General features: G+C 46.9%; 1 protein-coding gene across 1 annotated transcript; it reads left to right on the top strand.

The window, feature by feature from the left end:
* The first annotated feature begins 2,133 nt into the window (after positions 1–2,133).
* SLC23A3 (solute carrier family 23 member 3) lies at positions 2,134–18,915 on the top strand. Its single transcript, XM_084805637.1, has 12 exons — positions 2,134–2,750; positions 3,228–3,391; positions 4,328–4,422; positions 6,007–6,080; positions 6,791–6,972; positions 8,074–8,191; positions 9,123–9,270; positions 9,368–9,621; positions 14,064–14,169; positions 14,455–14,622; positions 15,347–15,442; positions 16,629–18,915. Exons 1-12 carry the CDS (start codon positions 2,433–2,435, stop codon positions 17,024–17,026), a joined length of 2,121 nt encoding a protein of 706 aa, XP_084661763.1. The 5' UTR covers positions 2,134–2,432; the 3' UTR covers positions 17,027–18,915.
* The last annotated feature ends 2,775 nt before the right edge of the window (positions 18,916–21,690 follow it).

The following is a 21,690-nucleotide window of genomic DNA, read 5'->3' as shown; positions in this document are numbered from 1 at the left end:
CATTGCAGCAGTCCAAATGAGAGGTTACAAGAGCACGAATAACTCTTACAATGCTATGTCTGTCCAGATAGGGTTGCAGTTGGCATATCAGCCTAAGCTGATACGTGCTCTGAGCCACCAAACCTATCTGCCTCCAGAAACACTGCTGGATCCAAGAGTACCCCTGCTGATCATAAACCCGATCCTTTAGAGGAGCCCCTCTGCAACCCCCTCCAGAACAGGTTGAACACCACTCAGCTGGACTGATGAAGCATCTATTAATAGTACTTCTGTCTTCTCTGGATTGAGTCACAGTTTATTGGCCCTCATCCAGTCCATTACTGTACCCAGGAACTGATTCAGAACTCTAGTGTAGCTCTTCTTATTTTCCAAGACTTCTCAGTCTTAACATCTTTTAGTACTTTTAAAGATCTTTGTAGCTATGTTCTTCTCTAATGCTAGATTTTCTCTTGGTTTTATTCTGTTTTAGATTTTATTCCTGTGTTTTTATAATGTTGATTTTTATTGTAAATCGGCCAGAGAAACTTGGGTAATGGGCTCTACATAAACATTGTAAAGACAATTGTAAAAGGGAATGGAAGGTGAGTCCAAAGTGGGGTTATGAAATGGCCATATACAAGACTGACACAGGGTGAACTGTGACATAGCCAAGCTATCATAGAACTGTACGGCTGGTAGGTACTCTCATCTGATCCTCATTCTAGTCAGTGACTAAATTGTAGTCCATTCTTTTGCACTCCTGTAAACAAGAGTATTTAAACCACCTGCACCAGATGCCAATCCAAACCATTTGAAAACCTGTGAAAAAAAGAGGTTTGAACTTCTCTTGCTTCTCTCCTAATAGAAACATTTTTCGTTATCAGTCTGCCTACAGGTCTTATCGGTTCTTGCTGTGTTCTCAATGAATAGAATAAACTGTTCTTCACCTTCTGTCAGATCCTGTAGATCAGCTGGGGTGCAGGGGAAAGTGGGAGCAATCCTGCCAGCTTTACAGACAGCATCAGGAGCAGCTGGGGGCCACACCCCTGCTTTAGAACATTTTGAAAATGATCTCTCCTTAATTGTTTTTAAACCCAGCATCTGCACCCTCAGTCTTTCATCTTAGGATTTGCATTCATGGCCCTTCAGCATCTCACTTGCTGTCATCTGGATCATTTAAGCTTTCTGACAACCTTGAATTGTGGTGCAGCCATTTGTCAGGGCTGATTGAGTCAGCTGGCTTGCGAGGGGCGGGGGGAGTGCAGGGGCCGAAAGAAAGAAGGGTATGGAGAATATATACTTGAGGTCCACTGTGTAGGGCAATGGTTGAAGAGCTTCATAGGTCCTCAAAATCCTGGGCAGACCAGGATTCAACTCCACATTCAGCCATGAAGCCCCCTGGGGGAACTTAACCAATGCTCAGCCTAACCCACCTCACACAATTGTTGTGAGAAGAACATGGCTGGGTAAAAACCTTGTATGCCACTCTGACCTCCTTGGAGATATATTACTATTACTATTGGTACGATTACATTAATGCATGAGAACTGGGCTCCTGGGAGTAGGAGTGCTAGGATCACCTCACCCATTACAACGTCCAGCAGCTGCCTTAGATGCTTTACATGTACACCTACAAATATACTGTGCAAATGAGAAAAAATATGTGTGATGTATTGTGCAGGTACGCTGGTCTGAGGAGGCCAAGGTTGGCAGTAAATGCTGAGTATATGCTCAGTGGCAATCCTGGGTTTGTCTTGTGTGTGTGAAATGGCTCTCCATACCATACAAGAGGTATAGTGAAACACCCTATCTTGCCCATCTCTTGAATCCTGCAAAAACCAGAACCCAGAGAAGAGGAATTTAGCATAACATTTACAGCAAAGGTGGGCATGTGTCCTTTTATTTTTTACAGAGGACAGTCCTCTGTTTCAAGGGGTGTCCAGTCCAATCCCAATTTAAAGATAAAGAACCATAAGAACCATTGTCCATCCACAGTTAGCATCTGAACAGACTGAAAAGGCAGGCACATAGGTCACATCGTCACAGTCTTCCACATGCTGGTTAAATTATAATAATCATTTATAAATTTGCATCTAGCCATATTAATCAGCTTTTGCAAATGTGTGTCCTTTTTTGTCCTCTTTTTTTTTTTTTTTTTGGTAATGCATTTTCTCTCTTTTGAGCGTTTCATAAATGGCCATCCTAATTGCTCCTTGACAGTTTTAAACTGGCTAATCTAAGCTCTTTTTCCCACCCGGCCAGTTCTCTTTTTCTCTCCTTGACTGTGTTTTACCTCGACCTGTATGAGAAGTAGCAAAATTAAGTTGGCATACAATGAAATGGGGGATACTTTATGCAAATAGGTTGATGCTGCTGCCTAGGAGTTCAGGCCTGGCCCGCAGAGCACGGCTGCAAATGAATCCAGCCTGCTCAGGTTTCACCTCTGCTCAGTCATGCCTTTCCCCTTCCAGCACAAGGGGCTTGTTACTGGACAAGCCAAGTTAATGGCTAACAGTTGGTGGCCTGGCATGGCCAAAGGTGGAAGTTCAGGCACATATCATTGCCAGCGAAGGGAGCAAACAAAGGAAGGGGAGGAGCTGGAGATATATCCTGTTGCTAGGCCGCTTTCCAGGCAGGAGCACGGCACAAAGAGAAAAGAAGAGGCTGACAGCATGAACAAAGCCAACGGGGCTTCCCAGAGCATCCTTCCCTGTGTTCATTCGGGACCCAAATTGCCTCCCTGGCCCCTGAGCTGCTTGTTGGCCTTGCAGGTGAGTTAGGTTGCTGGGAAGTAGCTCAGCACCTGGGAAGAATCACATCCTGTAGAAAAGGGGACCATCTTGTGATAAAGGGTAGTGACGAACGGGCAAAGGTCCAGTTTCTGGTGGTGAGGTATGGGGCCATGCAGGGGTGTGACTCCAGGATCCTGACTGCTCAGTATCAGTCCAGGGTCAAGGTCTCAGGACGTCAGTGAGATGAGAAACACTGAGGGTTCGAGAGCTGTGTGGCTGCTGTACTTTGATATGTACTGCTAGGGATGGGTTAAAAGTGGAGCTGTGGGGCTGACTGAAGATATTAGCTGCATAGCGGTGCGAGTGGGGCAAGAATCCCTGTGTCAGATTGTGGCTCTCTGGGAGACACCACCAGGCCTGGGTGTGCCGTACCATCTTCTGGGCTCGGATCTAGGCACAGGTGGCTGGGCGATGTTCAAGGCTCACTCCAACCTGCTGTTCCTTCCCCCCTATCAGCATCTCCTCGTCCAGGTATCTTTTCTCTGCATCTTTTACTTTCTCTTCATCACCACCCTCCCACATGAAGAGCTGAGTGGGACTCCTCGTTGGGATGAGCTTCTGGCACGCAACCTCTTTGCCTGTGGCATCTCCACAGCCTTACAGTGTGGGCTGGGTACCAGGTAAGCTAGCTGTGGGCAATCCATGACCCCTCAGAATCCCACAACCTGGCTTGCAGTGGGGAGGGGCCTTATTGCCAGGGAGTCAGTTTAGGTTAGTCTTGTAGCTTTGAAGTCTAACCAGAGAAAGGTTTGGGGGTTTAGTGTTCTAGGAAATGTCTAGTTCTATATGGTCTCTGGCTAAAAGTTCCTTCTCTTAGGTTCCCTCCAGATGTTTTGGACTACAAATCCCATAACTGATTGGTTTGTTGATTGATTTGATTTGTACCCCACCTTTCTACCAAGAAAATGGTACTCAAAGTGTCTTACAATCATAGATACATACAACTTCTACAATCATAGATACATACAATAGACAGTGTGGTGTAGTGGTTAGAGTGTTGCACTGGGACGCGGGAGATCCAGGCTCTAGTCTCCACTTGGCTATGAAGATCACTGGGTGACTTTGTGCCAGTCACTGACTCTCATCCTAACCTACCTCACAAGGTTATTGTGGGGATAATATGGAGAGAAGGAGGATCATGTATGACGCCCTGAGTTCCTTGAAAGAGGAGAAAAGGCGGGATATAAATGTAATAATAATAACTTCATTAAAACAATAATAAAATAAATATAGTAAAACACAATTAAAAACACAACAATAAGAGAATAAAAACACCTCTCAACCCAGCAGATCTGCTTGCATGCCAAGGGCCTGCTTGAATAAAAATGTCTTTGTCTGACAGCAGAAGGACAGCAGAGAGGTAGCCAACTTCACCTGCCTTGGCAGGGAGTTCCACAGCCTGGGAACAGCCACTGAGAAGCCCCAGTCAGCATGGCCAACGGTCAGGGATTATGGGAGCTGTAGTCCAAAACATCAAGAGAACCCCAGGTTGCCTACCCTGACCTTAGGCTCTTTCCATTCCTTGCAGCATGATTTCCCTTTTGTCATCTCTGCAGGTTGCCACTGGTGCAGGCTCCATCTTTTGAGTTCCTTATCCCAGCCATGGTACTGACTCAACATATGGCTCCCATACACCGTTCGAAAGAAAACAGTGAGTTATGGGCTACAGCCACTGGGCACAGGGCATTATAATCACAGGGCAAAGATGGCAAGGTTCCAAGTGCCACTTTCTTTGAGCGTTGGATCCAGCAAGGGTTTATATCACATGGTGGGAACCAGCCACCAGTGGCTTCTGCTTGACTGCACCATGACTGCATCTCTTGGCATTGGATCATATATTCCAAAAATAAGTACAGTCATCTCAGATCAAGGGGGCATAACGTGCCTTGCTGGATCAGTGCAATGGCCATCTAGTCCAGCCTTCTGTCTCCAGGAGTAGCCAACTGTGTGCCTTTCAAATAGCTCACAAGCAAGGCAGGGAGGTCATAGCTATCTCCTGTGTTTTGCCGCCAGCCTGGGGCAATTCATGGTATGCTGCCTCTGATCCTGGAGGTTCCACTTAACTGCCATGGTTAGTAGGCACTGATAAACCCAGGCTACCATAGATTTTAAGAGCCATCCATGCCACTGTGGCCATTGCAGCAACATTTAGCCACGCAAATCCCATATGTAGTGTGACGTCCTTCCTTTGGCTGTCCTGAACCAGCTGCTATTCAGTTCCATTGCATGACCCTAAGTCCCAGTTTTGTGTGTGAGAGAGACATTTCTCTACACCAGGGGTGGGCAATGTTTTGTCCTACAACTCCCTCACCATTGGCTATGCTGGCTAAGGCTGATGGGAGTTGTAGGCCAGACCATGTGGAGGTCCACATGTTGCCCATCCCTGCTCTGCACTCACCCTCTCCAGTCCTTTCATCATTCTCTGTCATGTGCCCCCCACCCTTCAGTTGTCCTCCATTCCAAATGTCTCTCTTGTACATTTAGGTGGCTGAAGGGATGCTTTATGTTTGCCACTAGTGTTTGGACTTCCAGTCCTTGATCCGCTTTCTTCCTCACCTCCATATCTTTCTCTAGAACCGGGGTGGGCAACATGCAGCTCCTTGTGGCTTTGAGCGTGCAGCTACTTCCCCTGCTTCTGTCTCCCCCCACCCCCCGCCACTCACTGCTGAAATTCACCATTGTAGCAGCAGAAAAACCTGGTTTGCTGCTGAAATGCAGCAGCAAACCACTGTGGACACATAGTGCCAAATTTTGCTTGTTTTCATGTAAATGTGGCCCTTTTGAGTCTCTGTAGTGGTGTGCCAACACATTTCGGCAGCAAACCACCAATTCTGTTTGCCACTGCAAGGCCATGCAGCGGCAGAAGTGCAGCTCCCAGGGGAGTCCATGGACTGGAAATTGGCCCCCACCTGCCTAAAGTTGCCCACCTCTGCTCTAGAATCCTTGCAAACCCCATGCAACAGCTTTCCATCCAGGGGTGGTGAGTTCTGCTATTCAGTTTCATGATACCTTCAATCTGCTTATTAGCTGGTTGGCCACAGTGTGAACAGAATGCTGGACTAGATGGACCTTGGTGTGATCCAAGATCTTATATTTTTATGTTCTTATTAACCTGAATTCTGGGATCTTCTGCCTCTACTTGTTGCCTTCTTTATTTCAGTGTCTGCTTAGCATTAGCCTGAATTTACACATAGCTGTTATATATCACATACATCTGTCCTTCCCTCCCTTCCAGGCACTGGAGCCCCTGATGTATGCATTGGGCCAGAGTGTGAAAACACAAGAAACTGGGATCAGTTATTCTGTGAGGTTGGTCACTTTGAACGGTTCAACTCGATACAGAGAGGCTGGCATGGGTGGCGGGAGCAGATACCAGGAAGACCCCGCATCTTAAGTCACTTTGAACATGAGATACCAGCAAAGTGGTAGTACAGACATCATGGTGCTACTGAAGCTGGGACAGGATATGACATGTCCTATTGCCGCCATGGCACATGGCAAAGGCATCCACCGCCATATTGTGGCAAAGGGATGAGGAAATTGGCAGACTCTTCTTTTGCCTGCTTTGCCATCTTTCCCGGTCCCACCATAGCGCTCCCCTGTGCCTCTCAATCCACCTTGCCTGCAGGGCTGGCACAAGATATTTTTCTGCTGGAGGCAGGGCAGCAAACAGTGATCTCCCATGCCCATGAAAGTCAAGGTGCATATTACCTCAAGCCAGCCAAGTTATTTTGGCACCTGAGATTGAAAATCCCCAATGCACCTCTCCCCATCACTGCCAGTAAAAATACAATAGCAGCAAATTCAGCAACTAAGAATTTGCTACCCTGTTGTGATGCCCCAAATCTGCTGCCTGAGGTGGCCGCTTCACCCTGCCTGATGGTAGAGCTGGTCCTGCTTGCCTGCATGAAACAAAGAGGATGGGGCCAGCCCTGCCATTACCTGCCTCCTCAGTAGCCCTGAGGAGGCAGGTAATGAGGCTTAGAATTTAATCCTGTTCTCTCTCACTTTTTCCCCAGGTGTCTGGTGCGGTGCTAGTTTCGGCTCTGGTGCAGCTAGCTTTGGGGGTGTCCGGGGCCTGCGGGTGGATTGCCCATCGCTGTGGGCCTATGGTTCTGGCTCCAAGCCTGTCTGTCATTGGACTGTCAGCATACAGGCCTGCTGCTCTTCTCTGCTCTGAGAACTGGGGAGTAGCTCTGCTGTATGTTCTTGTAAACTCGTATTGCTAGCTCTCTTCAGAAGAGCTTAGGTGCCCATCTCAAGTATCACCCAGCAGCAAGGGGTACTCTAAGAGTTCTACCCTAAAAGTGGCCTACAAATAATTTTAAATAAACAATTTTAAATAAATACGAGGGAGTGGAGGTGGGGAGAGAGCTCTGTTTGGGTGGGGAGCTCCAGCTACTCTGTTTCAAGTTTTTGAAACAGAAGCCTCTGAAGGAAGCTAGGCATATTAGTGCTGAAATCAGAAATTCAGACATGTTCAAAACACAATGACTTTCCCAGATCCTAATTCAAATGGAGGCAAAAGCTCTTGAGTCCCACAAAACCTAGAACTTTGGGAGTGAAGCTCCAGACTTTGCAGTTTCAGAATCTGAGTTCCTCCTCATGAAAAATAAGTACAGCTTTGATGTTTGCCATTTCTTTCAAAGTACAAATTCTGAAACGTACAGAATTTCACATTTTGGTTATTTGCATTTCTTTACTTGTTTCTGCTCTAATATTACCAGTGCTGGGATGGAGAATTCCAAGGCTTAGGGATTTATAGATGTTGTTAAATCTGTTCTGCCTGTGTTTCATGGAATGTCAGGCCTCTTTCTTTCTGTTGTCCACTCATTGACGGAATCAGATTTTTTAAAGGAATTTACAAGAAATTTGTTCCACTTGTGCTAATGCAAATTTGCACACACACACACACACACACACCCCCAGTAACAAACCAATGTGCAAATCTGCAGAATCTGCGTGACTTGGAAAAAGCTGGTTCACAGTCTGCAGGTCAGATTCATAGAAATCTGAACCCATTTGAATCCATTGCAGATTTTTCTGGCATCCCTATCAAGAATACATTGTTCTTTTCCCAGATTTTCCCTGGGAAGCATGAAGATGGAAATGGGAACAGAATCCTGGGCTAGGTTGTATGAGGGAAGGGAATATCTATTCTGAGTCTTTCAGTTCAACCAAAAGACCTCTTGGAGCAGTGCTATTCCAACAGCACCTGCTATGTGCACACCTTCTTAAGATGGAGTGCCCTGTGCCTATGGCAGGGCTTTGCTGAATATCACCCACTTTCCATCTCTTTTAGGCTTGTGTCACTGAGTGTTTTGCTGTCGCAGCACCTTGCTTCTTGTCGACTGCCCCTCTGCCAGCAGAGCCAGGCCAAGGGCCTAAGATCGGGGGTCCCAGCCCTGCACATGTTTTCGGTATGAATTCATCAGATACCAGTCAGTCACAATCCCCTTCTCTACTGTCTATGTGTCGCTGCCCACCCCAGCATCTCCTGTATCTCTAAAGCTCTGAGCTGAGAAATATGGCATGGCTTAATCTAGCACAGGAGCTGGTTACCTCTGCAGCTGGCCCATAGTAATGATAAGAAGTTGTAGACATTAAAGTGTAATTTGTTAATTTTTTTTTTTTTTTAAAGTGAGACAGGTGGGGTACCTCAGTGGGCACCAGAAAAGGTGTCTGGGGGACACAGCCATGAGGAGGCTGGTTCCTCCAATTCCATGGGGCTTCTGGGCATATCTATACCACAGATGTAAACTGGCTCAAAGATCATTAATTCCATTGCCAATGGGAAGATTTATAGTTCTGTGGCAGTGGGAGAGTAGGGATAAAACTAATAGGGAATTGATGTGTGTAGTGGTAGCTATGTCCACAGTCTCTCGTGTTCAAGGAGGCAGTGCTTACCCTCTTCAGATGTCTGTTTCGTGGGGTTCCTGCAGGGCCCTCCTTTGAGGTGTGCTGGTGCCACTCTACTTTTCCAAAGCCAAACCCCAGCACTATGTGTGTGTGTGTGTGTGTGTGTGTATGTGTGGCCTATCTCCAAATAAATGAAACATGATCTGGACTGATTAACATCCTTGAGGCTGAAATAGCTGAGGAGGCTTGTAGAACCATAGAGTGGGAAGGGGCTTCAAAGGTCATTTAGTCCACCATCTGCTGCTGCAGCTGCAGGAAACCCACTGCAACAACATCTCTGATGGGTGGCCATCCAGCCTCTGCTTGAACACTTCTAACAAAGGAGAATCCGGTGCCTTCCAAGGTGGTGTCCATTGGCATTATACAGATGGGTCCAGGGAAAGTAACATGAGGTAGATAGATCCTTCTCACTTTCCCTTTGTGTTCCTGTAGGTTCTGCTGCCATTTTCTGGGATCTGGCTTGTCTGTGGGATTCTGAGACCTGTTCCAACCCCTTGGGACATATTGCATCCTTCCACCCGCCACTTGATCCTCAGCAATGTCACCCTGCAGTCCCCATGGCTCAAGGTGCCTTACCCAGGTAGCATGCAGCCTAACCAGACTCTCTTCCTCCATTGGGCTGGTGTCTGGATTTCACTTCTCCTCTCTCTCTCTCTCTCTCTCTCCCCCTTCTGCAGGTGAGCAGGGCTGGCCGGTACTTAGTCCCCATGCAACGGGCATTGGTGCTGCCATGGGTCTTGCTGCAAGTGTGAATTCTATAGGCTGCTACCTGCTGTGCAGAAAGGCCCTCCGGGATCCACCCCTGCCACAGCATGCATGCAACAGAGGGCTGTGTTCTGAGGGCCTCGGCAGTCTCCTGTCAGCTGTGCTGGGGAGCGTGTCTGGAACTGCATCCAGCATGCCCAACGCTTGTGCCGGCAGTCTGACCCAGGTAGGATGGCGCATGGGTCAGGGCTATGGGATTCTTTTTTGCAGATGCAGAGTAGGCACTGCGATCTCTCATAGGATCCTGTAGGCAGCTCTCCTCAAAGAGAAATAGACATGGGAGCCCCAGTTTCAGGGATTGTCTTGACCTAAGCCAGGAGTGGGTAAGTTGTGGCTCTCCAGATGTTTTGGCCTCAACTCTCATTCTCCCTCACTATTGACTATGCTGGCTAGGGCTGATGGGAGTTGTAGGCCAAAACATCTGGACAGTCACATGTTGCCCATGTCAGGAGTGCTTCTGAGCGCAGGGAGTGGGAGAGCAGTTCAGAGTCTGAAAAAGAGCCGCCAGATATGGGGGAGGAATGTTCCCAGGCTATTCCAGAGATGGTGAGGCAGGCTCCTCAGGTTTCAAAGGTGCAGCTGGAGGAAGGTCCCTCTTCACCCCGCTCCCCCGTTAGAGATAGCAAACAGGGAGAGGTGGTGTTTGGCAAATCTGAATTAATAGAAGCAAGGCGCAGACGCAGAGCCAAGAGGGAGATGGCCGGGGCAGAACTCAGGAGGTCTTCCCGATTGGCCCTGCGTGAACAGCAGCACTTAGAAGCCTCACACGAGAGAGAGAGAGAGAGAGAGAGAGAGAGAGAGAGACCACCCCTTAAATTAGGCTAGTAAGCCTGCCTTCTTTCAAACGGTGGGCAACCCTCTGAAGGCATTTCCTTCAAGACTGAGAGTCACTGAGAATTTGCATCTGTATGACCCTTTGTGGTAATGGAATTAAAAGCTGTAGATTGAAGCCTCTTGTCTGTGTTTGATTTCACGTTTGAAGATCAGTGGGGGCAAAGGGAAACCTGACAGCCCACCCCTGACCTAAGCCTTCACAATCCCACATTAACATATGGACTTACCTTATACTGAGTCAGAGAATTGATCTATCTAGCTCAGTTCTGTCTGCTCCAGCCTTCCCCTACTTTGTGTCCTCCTAGATGTTTTGAACTACATTGCCCAGCCAGCACATCTAGTGATTGGGGATGATTTTTTAATTTAATTTAATTTATTAAATTTCTTAATCGTCCATCTGGCCGGTCACCTGGCCACTCTGGGCGATGTACAACCATCAAAAAAACAGTAAAATTAACATTAAAACTTCCTGTTTTAAAAATACCCTAACCCACCCCAAATGCCTGCCTGAACAATCAAGTTTTCAATGCATGGCAGAAGCTCATTAAAGAGGGGCATGGCGGAGTTCCCTAGGGAGGGAGTTCCCCAGAGTGGGGGCCACCAAAGAGAAGGCCATCTCCCTCATCCTCACCAGCCTAGCTGTCCTGGCTGATGGGACAGAGAGAAGGCTATCAGAGGCTGGTCTTGTTGAGCGGCCTGTCTGGTATTGCTGGAGGCACTCCTTGAGATAGGCTGGGACGGAACTGTATAGGGTTTTAAAGGTCAAAGCCAACACCTTGAATTTGGCCTGGAAAACAATGGGTAGCCAGTGCAACTCCTTCAGCACCAAAGTGATGTGATCACACTGGTGGCTGCCTTTAATCAGGCGAGCTGCCGCATTCACCAGCTGCAGCTTCCGAACCGTCTTCAAGGCTAACCCTATGTAGAGCGCATTACACTAGTCTAGATGAGAAGAGACCAGGGCATGTACTACCAATGGGAGCAGATGGTTGGGAAGGTAGGGGCGCAGCTGCCATATCAGATGGAGTTTGTACAGTGCTGCCTGGCTCACAGCTGACACCTGAGTCTCCATGGACAGCTGGGAGTCTAAAATGACCCATAGGCTGCAGACCTGGTCTTTCAAGGGTAGCCATACCCCATTCAACACCAGGTAGACATCCCGCAACCTCCTCTTGTCTCCCACCAAAAGCACCTTGGTTTTGTCAGGGTTCAGCTTCAGCCTATTCCTCCCCATCCATCCACCCACCATCTCCAGACCCTTGGGCAGGGATTCTACGGCCAACCTTGGTGAGGATTTAAACGAGAGGTAGAGCTGCGTGTCATCCACATATTGATGACACTGTACCCCAAACCTCCTGATGATAGCCCCCAACAGCTTCACATAGATGTTAAATAGCATTGGGGAGAGGATGGACCCCTGTGGCACCCCACAAGTGAGCGGCCACAGGTCCAAAACCTCCTCTCCCAGTGCTACCCTCTGGTACCTGCCAGAGAGGAAGGACCAGAACCACTGTAATATGATGTCTCCAATGCCCAGCCCCTCCAGGTGGTCCAGGAGGATACTGTGGTCAACGGTATTGAAAGCCACTGAGAGGTCGAGGAGAACAAGGGAGGAGCATTCACCCCTATCCAAAGCTGTTTCTGTCCCATGCCCAGGCCTGAAGCCTGATTGAAATGGATCTAGATAATCGGCTTCTTCCAAGTGTGATAGATGACGGGAGTCATAATCCATAATATCTGAAGGGACAACAGCTTGGGGAAGGTTAGTCTGCTCTGAGTGACAGCAGCTGAAGGACTCAAGACCCGCCCCCCTTTCCTGGAAATGCCAGGGACTGGACCTGGGAAAGCATATGTGAAACATGTGTTCTCCTGCTGAGGTACACATGTGTATTACTTTACCCCACTTCTTTCATTTTTTTACCCATCTGGTCAAAGCTGAAGCTTTTCATGTTCTTGTCCTAGGAGGAGAGGGAGCTCACGACCTGTGTATTGGCTCCAGGAGCATAGTCAAGTCACCTGTAGTGTTAGAGGGGCCTAGAGATCCATAATGCCTTGCTTAAGTTCATTATTGGTGCAATTCCCTTGCTAGTAAGCCTCTGAGCATGTGAAGATGAGTCAAAGGCCGATACATTCCATACTAATGAATGCTAGAAGGCCTTATCAGGCCATGCCTGGGAAGTGAAGTTATGTGTTTATGCTGAGATGCAGGTGGCTGTGCTGAGAACCAAATCTGTTACTCCATGCTGGGAATGAATGCTAGGGAGCGCTTGCTGCTGTTATGTTGCCTCATTGCTAACATGTATTGTATAAAACCTATTGTACCCCATGGCTCGTGGTTCAGAGAAGCTGTCTGATCCAACCATTGGGTACGCCTGCGTGCTGTAAGTTACTCAATAAAGTTACTCCTTGTAAGTAAACCTATGGATCTGATTTATCACTATCTTGGCACCTCTAAATTAAGAGGTCGATGCCCATAGCCGGGGCAATACAACCTGTAAACAGGTGGTGGTGGTGCTGAGGATGCTACATCATCCTTACAGCCTCCTTCTCACCACATTGAAGCTTTTCCTCTTCTGGCAGCTATCCTTTCTGAATGAGGAAGTGATGGTTGCCTTCAGCAGCAATGCTAAATGGGTTAGAAAGTCTGAAGAGGAAAATAAGCAGTCTTTTCCTTCCAGAGTAACTTCTGTTGAAGAAACATGGGAAGTTCTAAATTAAGGCAAAATGAAGTCACAGGGAATATAGTTGGTGTTCATTACGAAGGAAGAGGAGAGCCCATGGGAGATTGGCTCTCTTACTTTTTCATAGAATAGTAGGGTTGGAAGGGGCCTACAAGACCATCGAGTCCACCCCCCTGCTCAATGCAGGAATCCAAGTCAGAGCATCCCTGACAGATGGCTGTCCAGCCTCGTCTTGAATGCCTCCAGTGTGGGAAAGCCCACCACCTCCCTAGGAAATTAGTTCCATTGTCGTATTGCTCTAACAGTCAGGAAGTTTTTCCTGATGTTCAGCCAGAATCTGGCTTCCTGTAACTTGAGCCCATTATTCCATGTCCTGCACTCTGGGATGATCGAGAAGAGATGCTGGCCTTCTCTGTGACAATCTTTCAAGTGCTTGAAGAGCGCTATCCTATCTCCCCTCAGTCTTCTCTTCTCAAGGCTAAACATGCCCAGTTCTTTCAGTCTCTCTTCATAGGGCTTTGTTTCCAGTCCCCTGATCATCTTTTGTGACTGCCTCCTTCACTACTTTTTTTAGGAAGCTCTGGGGGAGCATGATTTGGCTATAACTGAAGGAGTCCTAGGTGGGGCATGTGGATTTCATTTGTCCCCCCAACTACTGACACCCCTCCCCCCAATAATTTGAGCACTGGGAAGAGCTGCTGTGTGGACTCTGTCCATCCATAAGTTGACTTGGCAACATGTCCGATGTCCCCCTTCAAGTGAGGGGGAAAATGGAGCAGGCCAAAGTAAGTCTGTCTTCAGTGTGACTAAGTGAATGGTTTCCCACATAAGAGAATGAAATATGCTGAGAAGTCAGTTCTCCAACGGAGGCGTTAATTCTAGGTTTTCCTAGAATTCTAGGTTTTCCTAGAATTCTAGAATTTTCCTAGGTTTTCCGCCTGTTTTCTCCATGCGGTGCAGTTCCCTCTTTGTCACACTGTGGAATGCAGAGAGACTTGTGGGGTGAAGATGCAAGGAGGAGACTCCCAGCCATTTCAGTAGGGATATGGCTTTGCAGGGACAAGCTCTCTTATATCCTGTTTCCTATATCCAGGCAACTTCACTCCGGTCAGTGTGGGTTGGCGCATTGGCGTGTGTACTGTTGGGCCTGTCTCCCCGGCTCATGGGACTCCTTACCACCATCCCTCTGGGAATTCATGGTAATAAACACCTCCTTTCCTTTCCTTCTTACATCTCCCTGTCCCCAGATTGGGACATTTCACTTGGCCATCAGTTTTATAATACATATTGGAGAGATGAATTAGTGCCATCTGCTCTAAGCCAACAACATCAAAGGAGAAACTATGAGGTAATTATGGAATTTATCATTGCCCTCTGAATCACCCATGGCAACCCCAGCCCTTCTGAATATGTGAGGGTGCACTTCAGTTCAGTTCAGTTCTGCTGCTTTGTTGTCCTCCTTCTGTCTCCCTTGCTATCCGCAGGAGGAGTGCTATGCATGACGTACAGTGTGGCCGTGGGCACTGGTGTCTCCTACTTCCAGTACACAGACATTGACTCCGGCAGGAACATCTTCATTGTGGGTTTCACCATGTTCATGGGACTGCTGGTTCCGAAGTGGCTATTCACTACGCCAGGGTCTCTGGCTACAGGTGCTGAGAATGGAGACTGGCATGCTCAGGCGGTGGGAAGAGGGAAAGCCTGAAAGAGCACATTCTGCAGGATAAATGATAGAACTGTGCAGCCTTCCCCAACCTGGTGCCTTCCGGATGTGTTGGACTGCAACTCCTATCAGGCAACAACTCAGTTAGGCATTGTTGAGTGAAGACCTTTTTATTCTACCAGGCTTTTACCTTTTAGCTTGTAGCTTTCTTTCAGTACTTAGGTGGCAGCTTTTTGAGCACCTAAAGAGGGTGTTATTTCCTGGACCCTTATCCTACTTTGTAAATACAAGTGCTTTTCTTTTCTTATTTGTTCTGATTCATCTCTGCTATTTTATTCTTGCTGCTGCTGCTCCATGGTATTTTACTATTTTTAAAAGGTAAAAAGACCTGATCATATTGTTATGGAAAGGCAAGGGAGAAATTCTGAGCAGAAATAAATAATAAATCCATGATACCCTATGTCCAGTATTTCTAATAGATGAGCTTCTATCACCCAGATTATAGTGTGCTGTAAACAGGGTGCACACAAGATTTATGAAACAACGATGACTATTTAATTCAGTTCAGAAATGTTTTGCAGAAATACATATTTGATCCATTCCAGTTACAACTGATTATTCTCGAAGGTTCTGTTGGATTGACTTAGAGGGATGTTGTATGCAAGGCAACAGGTAATCGCATTTCTAAGGTAACTGTGATGCTTTCTCCGCAGGTTGGATCCCTGTGGACCTCTTTCTCCTTTCTCTGTTGATGGTTCCAGCCTTTATAACTGGATTCCTGGCCTTCTTCTTGGAGAACACAGTCTCAGGTGAGGAAGCCACAGGTTACTTCTTTTTGATAGTTTTGCCTCTCTTTTCTCAGCTCCAGATGAGTGCGCTGGGACTTCCATTGTTAACTGTTTGTAATGATCTTTCATCACCACAGGAGAACAATCAGAACGCAGAAGAACTGGTAGTGTCCATGTTTGTTGTCACACAAATGGATGCCAGGTGGAGATGGGAAGCCTTTTGAGATAGCCGCTGTGATTATTATTGTAGTGGTTGTGACAATTTTGGCACAAGAACATGCCATCCTAAAATGCTGGGTAGAATCCAACTAGAGTCATAATTAGAGTAGACCTACTGAAATGAATAGGACTTAAGTTAGTCATAACTAACTTAAGTCCATTCATTTCAGTGGGTCTACCCTAAGTAGGACTTTAGTTGGATTCTACCCTTTGTCTTGAAAGCTCTGTAAAGGTCATTTTGCTTTGAAGGTTGCTTTCTCACAGCTCTCCAGCAATGGGGGCATTACTGTGCTGGATTCCTCCACCAGGAGACATATGTTTGGCTGAAACACAGGGCAGGGTCTTCTCACTTGTGATGCCCCCGCCCCCGACTGTGGATCTCCCTCTTAAGTGACATTAGATTGGCCCTCTCGTTAATGCTTTTTAGGCAGGAGGTATTGCAACTGAAACTCTCCCCATGACCTGAGTTCGATCCCAGCAGAAGCTGGGTCCCAGGTAGCCGGCTCAGGTTGACTCAGCCTTCCATCCTTCTGAGGTCGGTAAAATGAGTACCCAGCTTGCTGGGGGAAAGGTAGTCACGACTGGGGAAGGCAATGGCAAACCACCCCGCTATAGTCTGCCATGAAAATGCCAGCGCAAACGGCGTCCCTCTAGGAGTCAGCAATGACTCAGTGCTTGCACAGGAGGAACCTTTCCTTTCCAAGACACATTAGTTCCCCCAGGCCTTTGACCTGTTTTAATTCTGGCCTGCTTGTGGATTAGTTTTATTTGCTTGTTTAATGTTCTCTGGTTTTGTAGTTTAACGTATTGATTTGGACTGCTTGTTTTGATGTTGTAAACTGCCTTGGGGGCCCTTATAAATGAACGGGTAAGACGTGAAGTGGCTGTGCTAGTGAGGTAAGCTTTGGAAGGCAGAAATACCTAACGCCCACGCTCCCGTTTTCCACAGTGCATGGTTCTTCTAAGTTGCTCTGTCATTATTTTCAAGGCACCCTGCGGGAGCGTGGACTGCTCAGCCACTTGTCATCTTACAAAGCAGAGGTTGGAGAGAATTCCCTGCGACAAAGCAGGAAGGGTCCTGCACAGAGATATGAGCTGCCTCCAGGCCTTCAGAAGCATCTGCCACATTCATGGTGTAAGAGCTTTCCTTTCTGTCTTCTGTGCCCCATTGAGAAGGACAAAGAAGAGATTGTGAACATTTACCCCCTGGAAGAATTGCGCCGTTCAGATGGGGAAGCCGTAGACCTGCTGCTGAAATGGGGGACAGTGAAGCTAGAATCAGAACTGGAGCTGGAGACTGAGCAGGAACCTGGCATTACACAAGGGAATTTGGAGAATCATAAATGTGGCAGAGCAACGGCTCATGAGACGACTCCTCTATGCTGATCTAGAGGCAGTGGTGTAGTGTTACATTTTGAAGTGCAGGCACTCGTCATGCCAGTCCCCATAGGCACACCCCCATGGAGAGTCCAAAAATGCAGGCAGCTATATTGATCCATATCAACAACCTGGTTTTAGGTTGAGTTTTCATCTCCACCAGGAGCAGGTATTTTGTAAATCTAATGGGTCTTAACTGCCCATTCAAAACCAAGCCACTCCAAAATACTTTGCATTAGGACAGGGATAGGTCACAGCAATAAATTGTTGCTGGGAAAATCCATTCCTCCCCAACCCCAGCTATTGTGAGAACTGAAACTAAGCTCAGAGGGAACAGGGAAGTCTGGCGGGGGTGGGGGAATGGTGGCGGTGGCAGATGACATTGTCCTCCCTGCTAATCAAAACGACCCCACGCTTCCAGCCTGTGAGCCCTCACTCCACTCCACTCCACTCCACTCCACCCCTGTCTAGAGGAGTGTCCTTATTTGGATAGAAATATTATACAAGGACAGGTATTTGGGGATCTTTCAATGGAACCTGGTTTCAGACAGCTCTGGAAGCAAATCTGAAAACTATGTGGGATCCCGCATGAAATCATCATTTCAGCACTCCTCCTCTGTGAATTAGATCAGAGTCAACGCACAATAATGTCTAAAAAGGTTCCATCAGCATCACCTTCGGATTTCTTTGCCTCTGGCAGCTTGCATTAAGATATCTCATTTAATTTGTCTGCCTATGGGGAATGGAGTTATTTCGCAGTGCTGGGCAGTATACAGGCCAAGTTCATGAGGCAGGCAGCCCAGTTACACCGGGATGCACTAGAGCAGGGGTAGACAACCAGATGTCCTCCAGATGTTTTGGACGACAACTCCCATAATCCCAGACTATTGGCCATGCTGGCTAGGACTTCTGGAAGTTGTAGTCCAAAAGATTTTGGTCCCCTCTGCACCAGGGGAGTTTGGAGTCAGGGAAGAATTTGGTCCATTTTGCTATACTTCTATCCTTTCGCCTTTAAGTTTCAGTTTCTTCAACTGGTTTTCAAGGGAAGAACTTGCCCAACACACCTTGCAATCCCAGACCTACAGGTTCCAGTTGTGCTGTAGTAAATCCCTTCCCACAACGGCTGTTGTCCTTTAGCTGACCCCCACCATCCTACTGTGACGAGGAGATCACATGAAACATTTGGTTTCTCCCTCCTCCAGAAATGAGGGGATGCCCTAACCAGGCAACATGATTTTGTCTGATTTTGTGCGTGCATGTATACTTCACCAATTAGACTGAAATGTAGGTTTCTTGTGCAATTCCTGGACTGACTAGTGATACCATTCTAACCCTTCATGTTCTGGCTTCTTCTGACTCTTGTTATCTTGGATGGGTGAATCTGCCATCCTATGTGCATGCTTCCACTGTAGGGTGGCCGTTTATGCATCATCAAAAAAGAGGACACAGATTTGCTTTACATTTTTATATGCTAATTATATATAGATGCAAACTTAGAAATAATTGCTACAGTTTAAATAGGAATACAATACATCTCACCATAGTGGTGAAGACTATGACCAGGAGACCTGTGTGCCTGCTCAGTCTGCTGTCCAGGGTTAGACTTTTGACAGACAGCTTTAAGGCCCCTGATCTGATCTGCTTTTTTATGGCTCTGTAACTTTAAACTGAACCTGGACTGGACAGCCCTTCAAATAGAGGACTGTCCTCTATAAAATCGGACACACGGCCAGTGTATTCCACTGACTGGCAGGTATTTTATTCCTGCAACACAAGGATATCCAGTGCCCTCTGGATCCGGTTCTTACAAGAGCACATCCAACCATCATCACTCCAGAATCATAGAATCATAGAATAGTAGGGTTGGAAGGGGCCTACAAGGCAATCGAGTCCAACCCCCTGCTCAATACAGGAATCCAGGTCAGAGCATCCCTGACAGATGGCTGTCCAGCCTTGTCTTGAATGCCTCCGGTGTGGGACAGCCCACTACCTCCCTAGGTAATTGGTTCCATTGTCATATTGCTCTAACAGTAAGGAGTTTTTTCCTGATGTTCAGCCGGAATCTGGCTTCCTGTAACTTGAGCCCATTATTCCGTGTCCTGCACTCTGGGATGATCGAGAAGAGATGCTGTCCTTCCTTTCTGTGACACCCTTTCAAGTACTTGAAGAGCGCTATCTTATCTCCCCTCCGTCTTCTCTTCTCAAGGCTAAACATGTCCAGTTCTTTCAGTCTCTCTTCTTAGGGCTTTGTTTCTAGTCCCCTGATAATCTTTGTTGCCCTCCTCTGAACCCTCTCCAGTTTGTCTGCATCCTTCTTCAAGTGTGGTGCCCAGAACTGGACACAGTACTCCAGATGAGGCCTAACCAGTGCTGAGTAGAGGGGAACTAGTACTTCCCGGGATTTGGAAGCTATGCTTCTATTAATGCAGCCCAAAAGAGCATTTGCCTTTTTTGCAGCCACATCACATTGTTGGCTCATATTCAGCCTGTGATCTACAACAATTCCAAGATCCTTCTCGCTTGTAGTGTTGTTGAGCCACGTATCCCCCATCATGTAACTGTGCATTTGGTTTCTTTTTCCTAGGTGCAGAACTTGGCATTTATCCCTATTAAATGTCGTTCTGTTGTTTTCTGCCCAGCGCTCCAGTCTTATCAAGATCACTTTGAATTTTGTTTCTGTCTTCCAGGGTATTAGTTATCCCGCCCAATTTTGTGTCATCTGCAAATTTGATCAGCATTCCCTGCACCTCCTCCTCCAAGTCATTAATGTTGAAGAGCACTGGGCCCAGGACTGAGTCCTGCGGTACCCTGTTCATTACCTCCCCCCAGTTTGAGAAGATCCCATTGAGAAGCACTCTTTGAGTCCAATTCTGTAGCCAACTGTGGATCCACCGGATCGTTGTTTCATCTAGCCCACTTTGAGCTAGATTGCTCATCAGGATATCATGGGGCACCTTGTTGAAAGCTTTGCTGAAGTTGAGGTATATTATGTCTACAGCATTCCCACAGTCCACAAGGGAGGTTACTTGATCAAAAAATGAGATCAGATTTGTCTGGCAGGATTTGTTCTTGACAAATCCATGTTGGCTTTGAGTAATCACTGCATTGTTTTCAAGGTGCTTACAGATGGATTGCTTTATCATCTGCCCCAGAATTTTCCCAGGGATTGATGTCAGGCTTCCCAGGTTCCTCCTTTTTACCCTTTTTGAAGATAGGGACAACATTAGCCCTCTTCCAGTCATCTGGCACTTCACCCGTCCTCCATGATTTCTGAAAGAGAATAGACAGTGGTTCTGAAAGTTCTTCTGCCAGTTCCTTTATTACTCTAGGATGCAGTTCATCTGGCCCCGGAGATTTGAACTCCTTCAAAGTAATTAAGTGTTCCTTGGCCATATGCCTATCGATCTCAAGCTGCAATCCTGTTCCTTCAGCTTGTACTTTGCCTTTGCCAGGGGGGTCATAGACCCTCTTGTGGGAGAAGACTGAGCCAAAGTAGGAATTGAGCACCTCTGCCTTTTCTTTGTCCTCTGTTATCATTTTGCCATCCTTATTTATTAGCTGAACCACCATTTCTTTCCTCTTTTACTATGCATGTAGCTGAAGAAAGCCTTTTTGTTGCTTTTAGCATCCCTTGCTAACCTCAACTCATTCTCAGCTTTAGCCTTCCTGACGCCATCCCTGCAATACTGAGCTACCTGCCTGTACTCTTCCTTTGTTGCTTGGCTTTCTTTCGACTTCCTATATGTGTGCTTTTTTTGTTTGCAGGTCATCTCTGAGCTTTTTGTGAAGCCACATTGGCTTCTTCTATTGTCTTCCACTTTTTCTTCTTGTTGGAATGGTTTGTGCTTGTGCCTTGAGAATTTCCTTTTTTAAAAGCTCTCACCCATCTTGGACTCCTTTTCTCGTTAGAGTCGCTTGCCATGGGACCTTACTGATAATTGTTCTGAGTTTATTAAAATCAGCTTTCCTAAAATCCAGGGTTCGCGTTTGACTACACTCGGCTTTTGCTTCCCTTAGAACCAAGAACTCAAGTACAACATGGTCGTTTTCCCCCACAGTTCCTGTAACTGCTACTTGATCCACTAAGTCATCTCTGTTGGTTAGGATCAAGTCAAGGATAGCTGATCCACTAGTTCCTTCCTCTACTTTCTGTAGGAGGAAGTTGTCCGACACACAAGTCAGGAATTTCCTGGAGGGGCCATGTTTTGCAGAATTTGTCTCCCAACAAATATTGGGGAAATTGAAGTCCCCCATTACTACTACATCATACTTCCTTGAAACATTGGCTATTTGCTTTTCAAAAGTTTCATCCTCGTCTTCTCCTTGATTGGGTGGCCAGTAGTAGACTCCGACCACCAGGTTTCTTTTATTCTTTGCTCCATTTAGTTTGATCCAGATGCTCTGGATGGGGCTACCAAGCTCCTCCTCCTGTATTTCTGTGCAGAAATATTTATTTTTCACATACAGTGCAACTCCACCTCCCTTTCTGTTCCTCCTGTTCTTTTTGAACAAGTTATATCCTTCAATTGCTGTATTCCAGTCATGAGAGCCATCCCACCAAGTCTCAGAGTAGAAGCCCAGTACTGCATAGACATATGAGCATAGGAAGCTGGCTTATACTGTCAGACTATTGGTCCCTCTAGCCCATTACTGTCTATTACTATGGCTCATAG

This window comes from Heloderma suspectum, chromosome 1 (assembly GCF_057233095.1).
Source record: "Heloderma suspectum isolate Gila_16-S chromosome 1, 16-S_ref, whole genome shotgun sequence".
Lineage (NCBI taxonomy): Eukaryota > Metazoa > Chordata > Lepidosauria > Squamata > Helodermatidae > Heloderma > Heloderma suspectum.
This window is presented reverse-complemented; position numbering and strand designations above follow the sequence as displayed.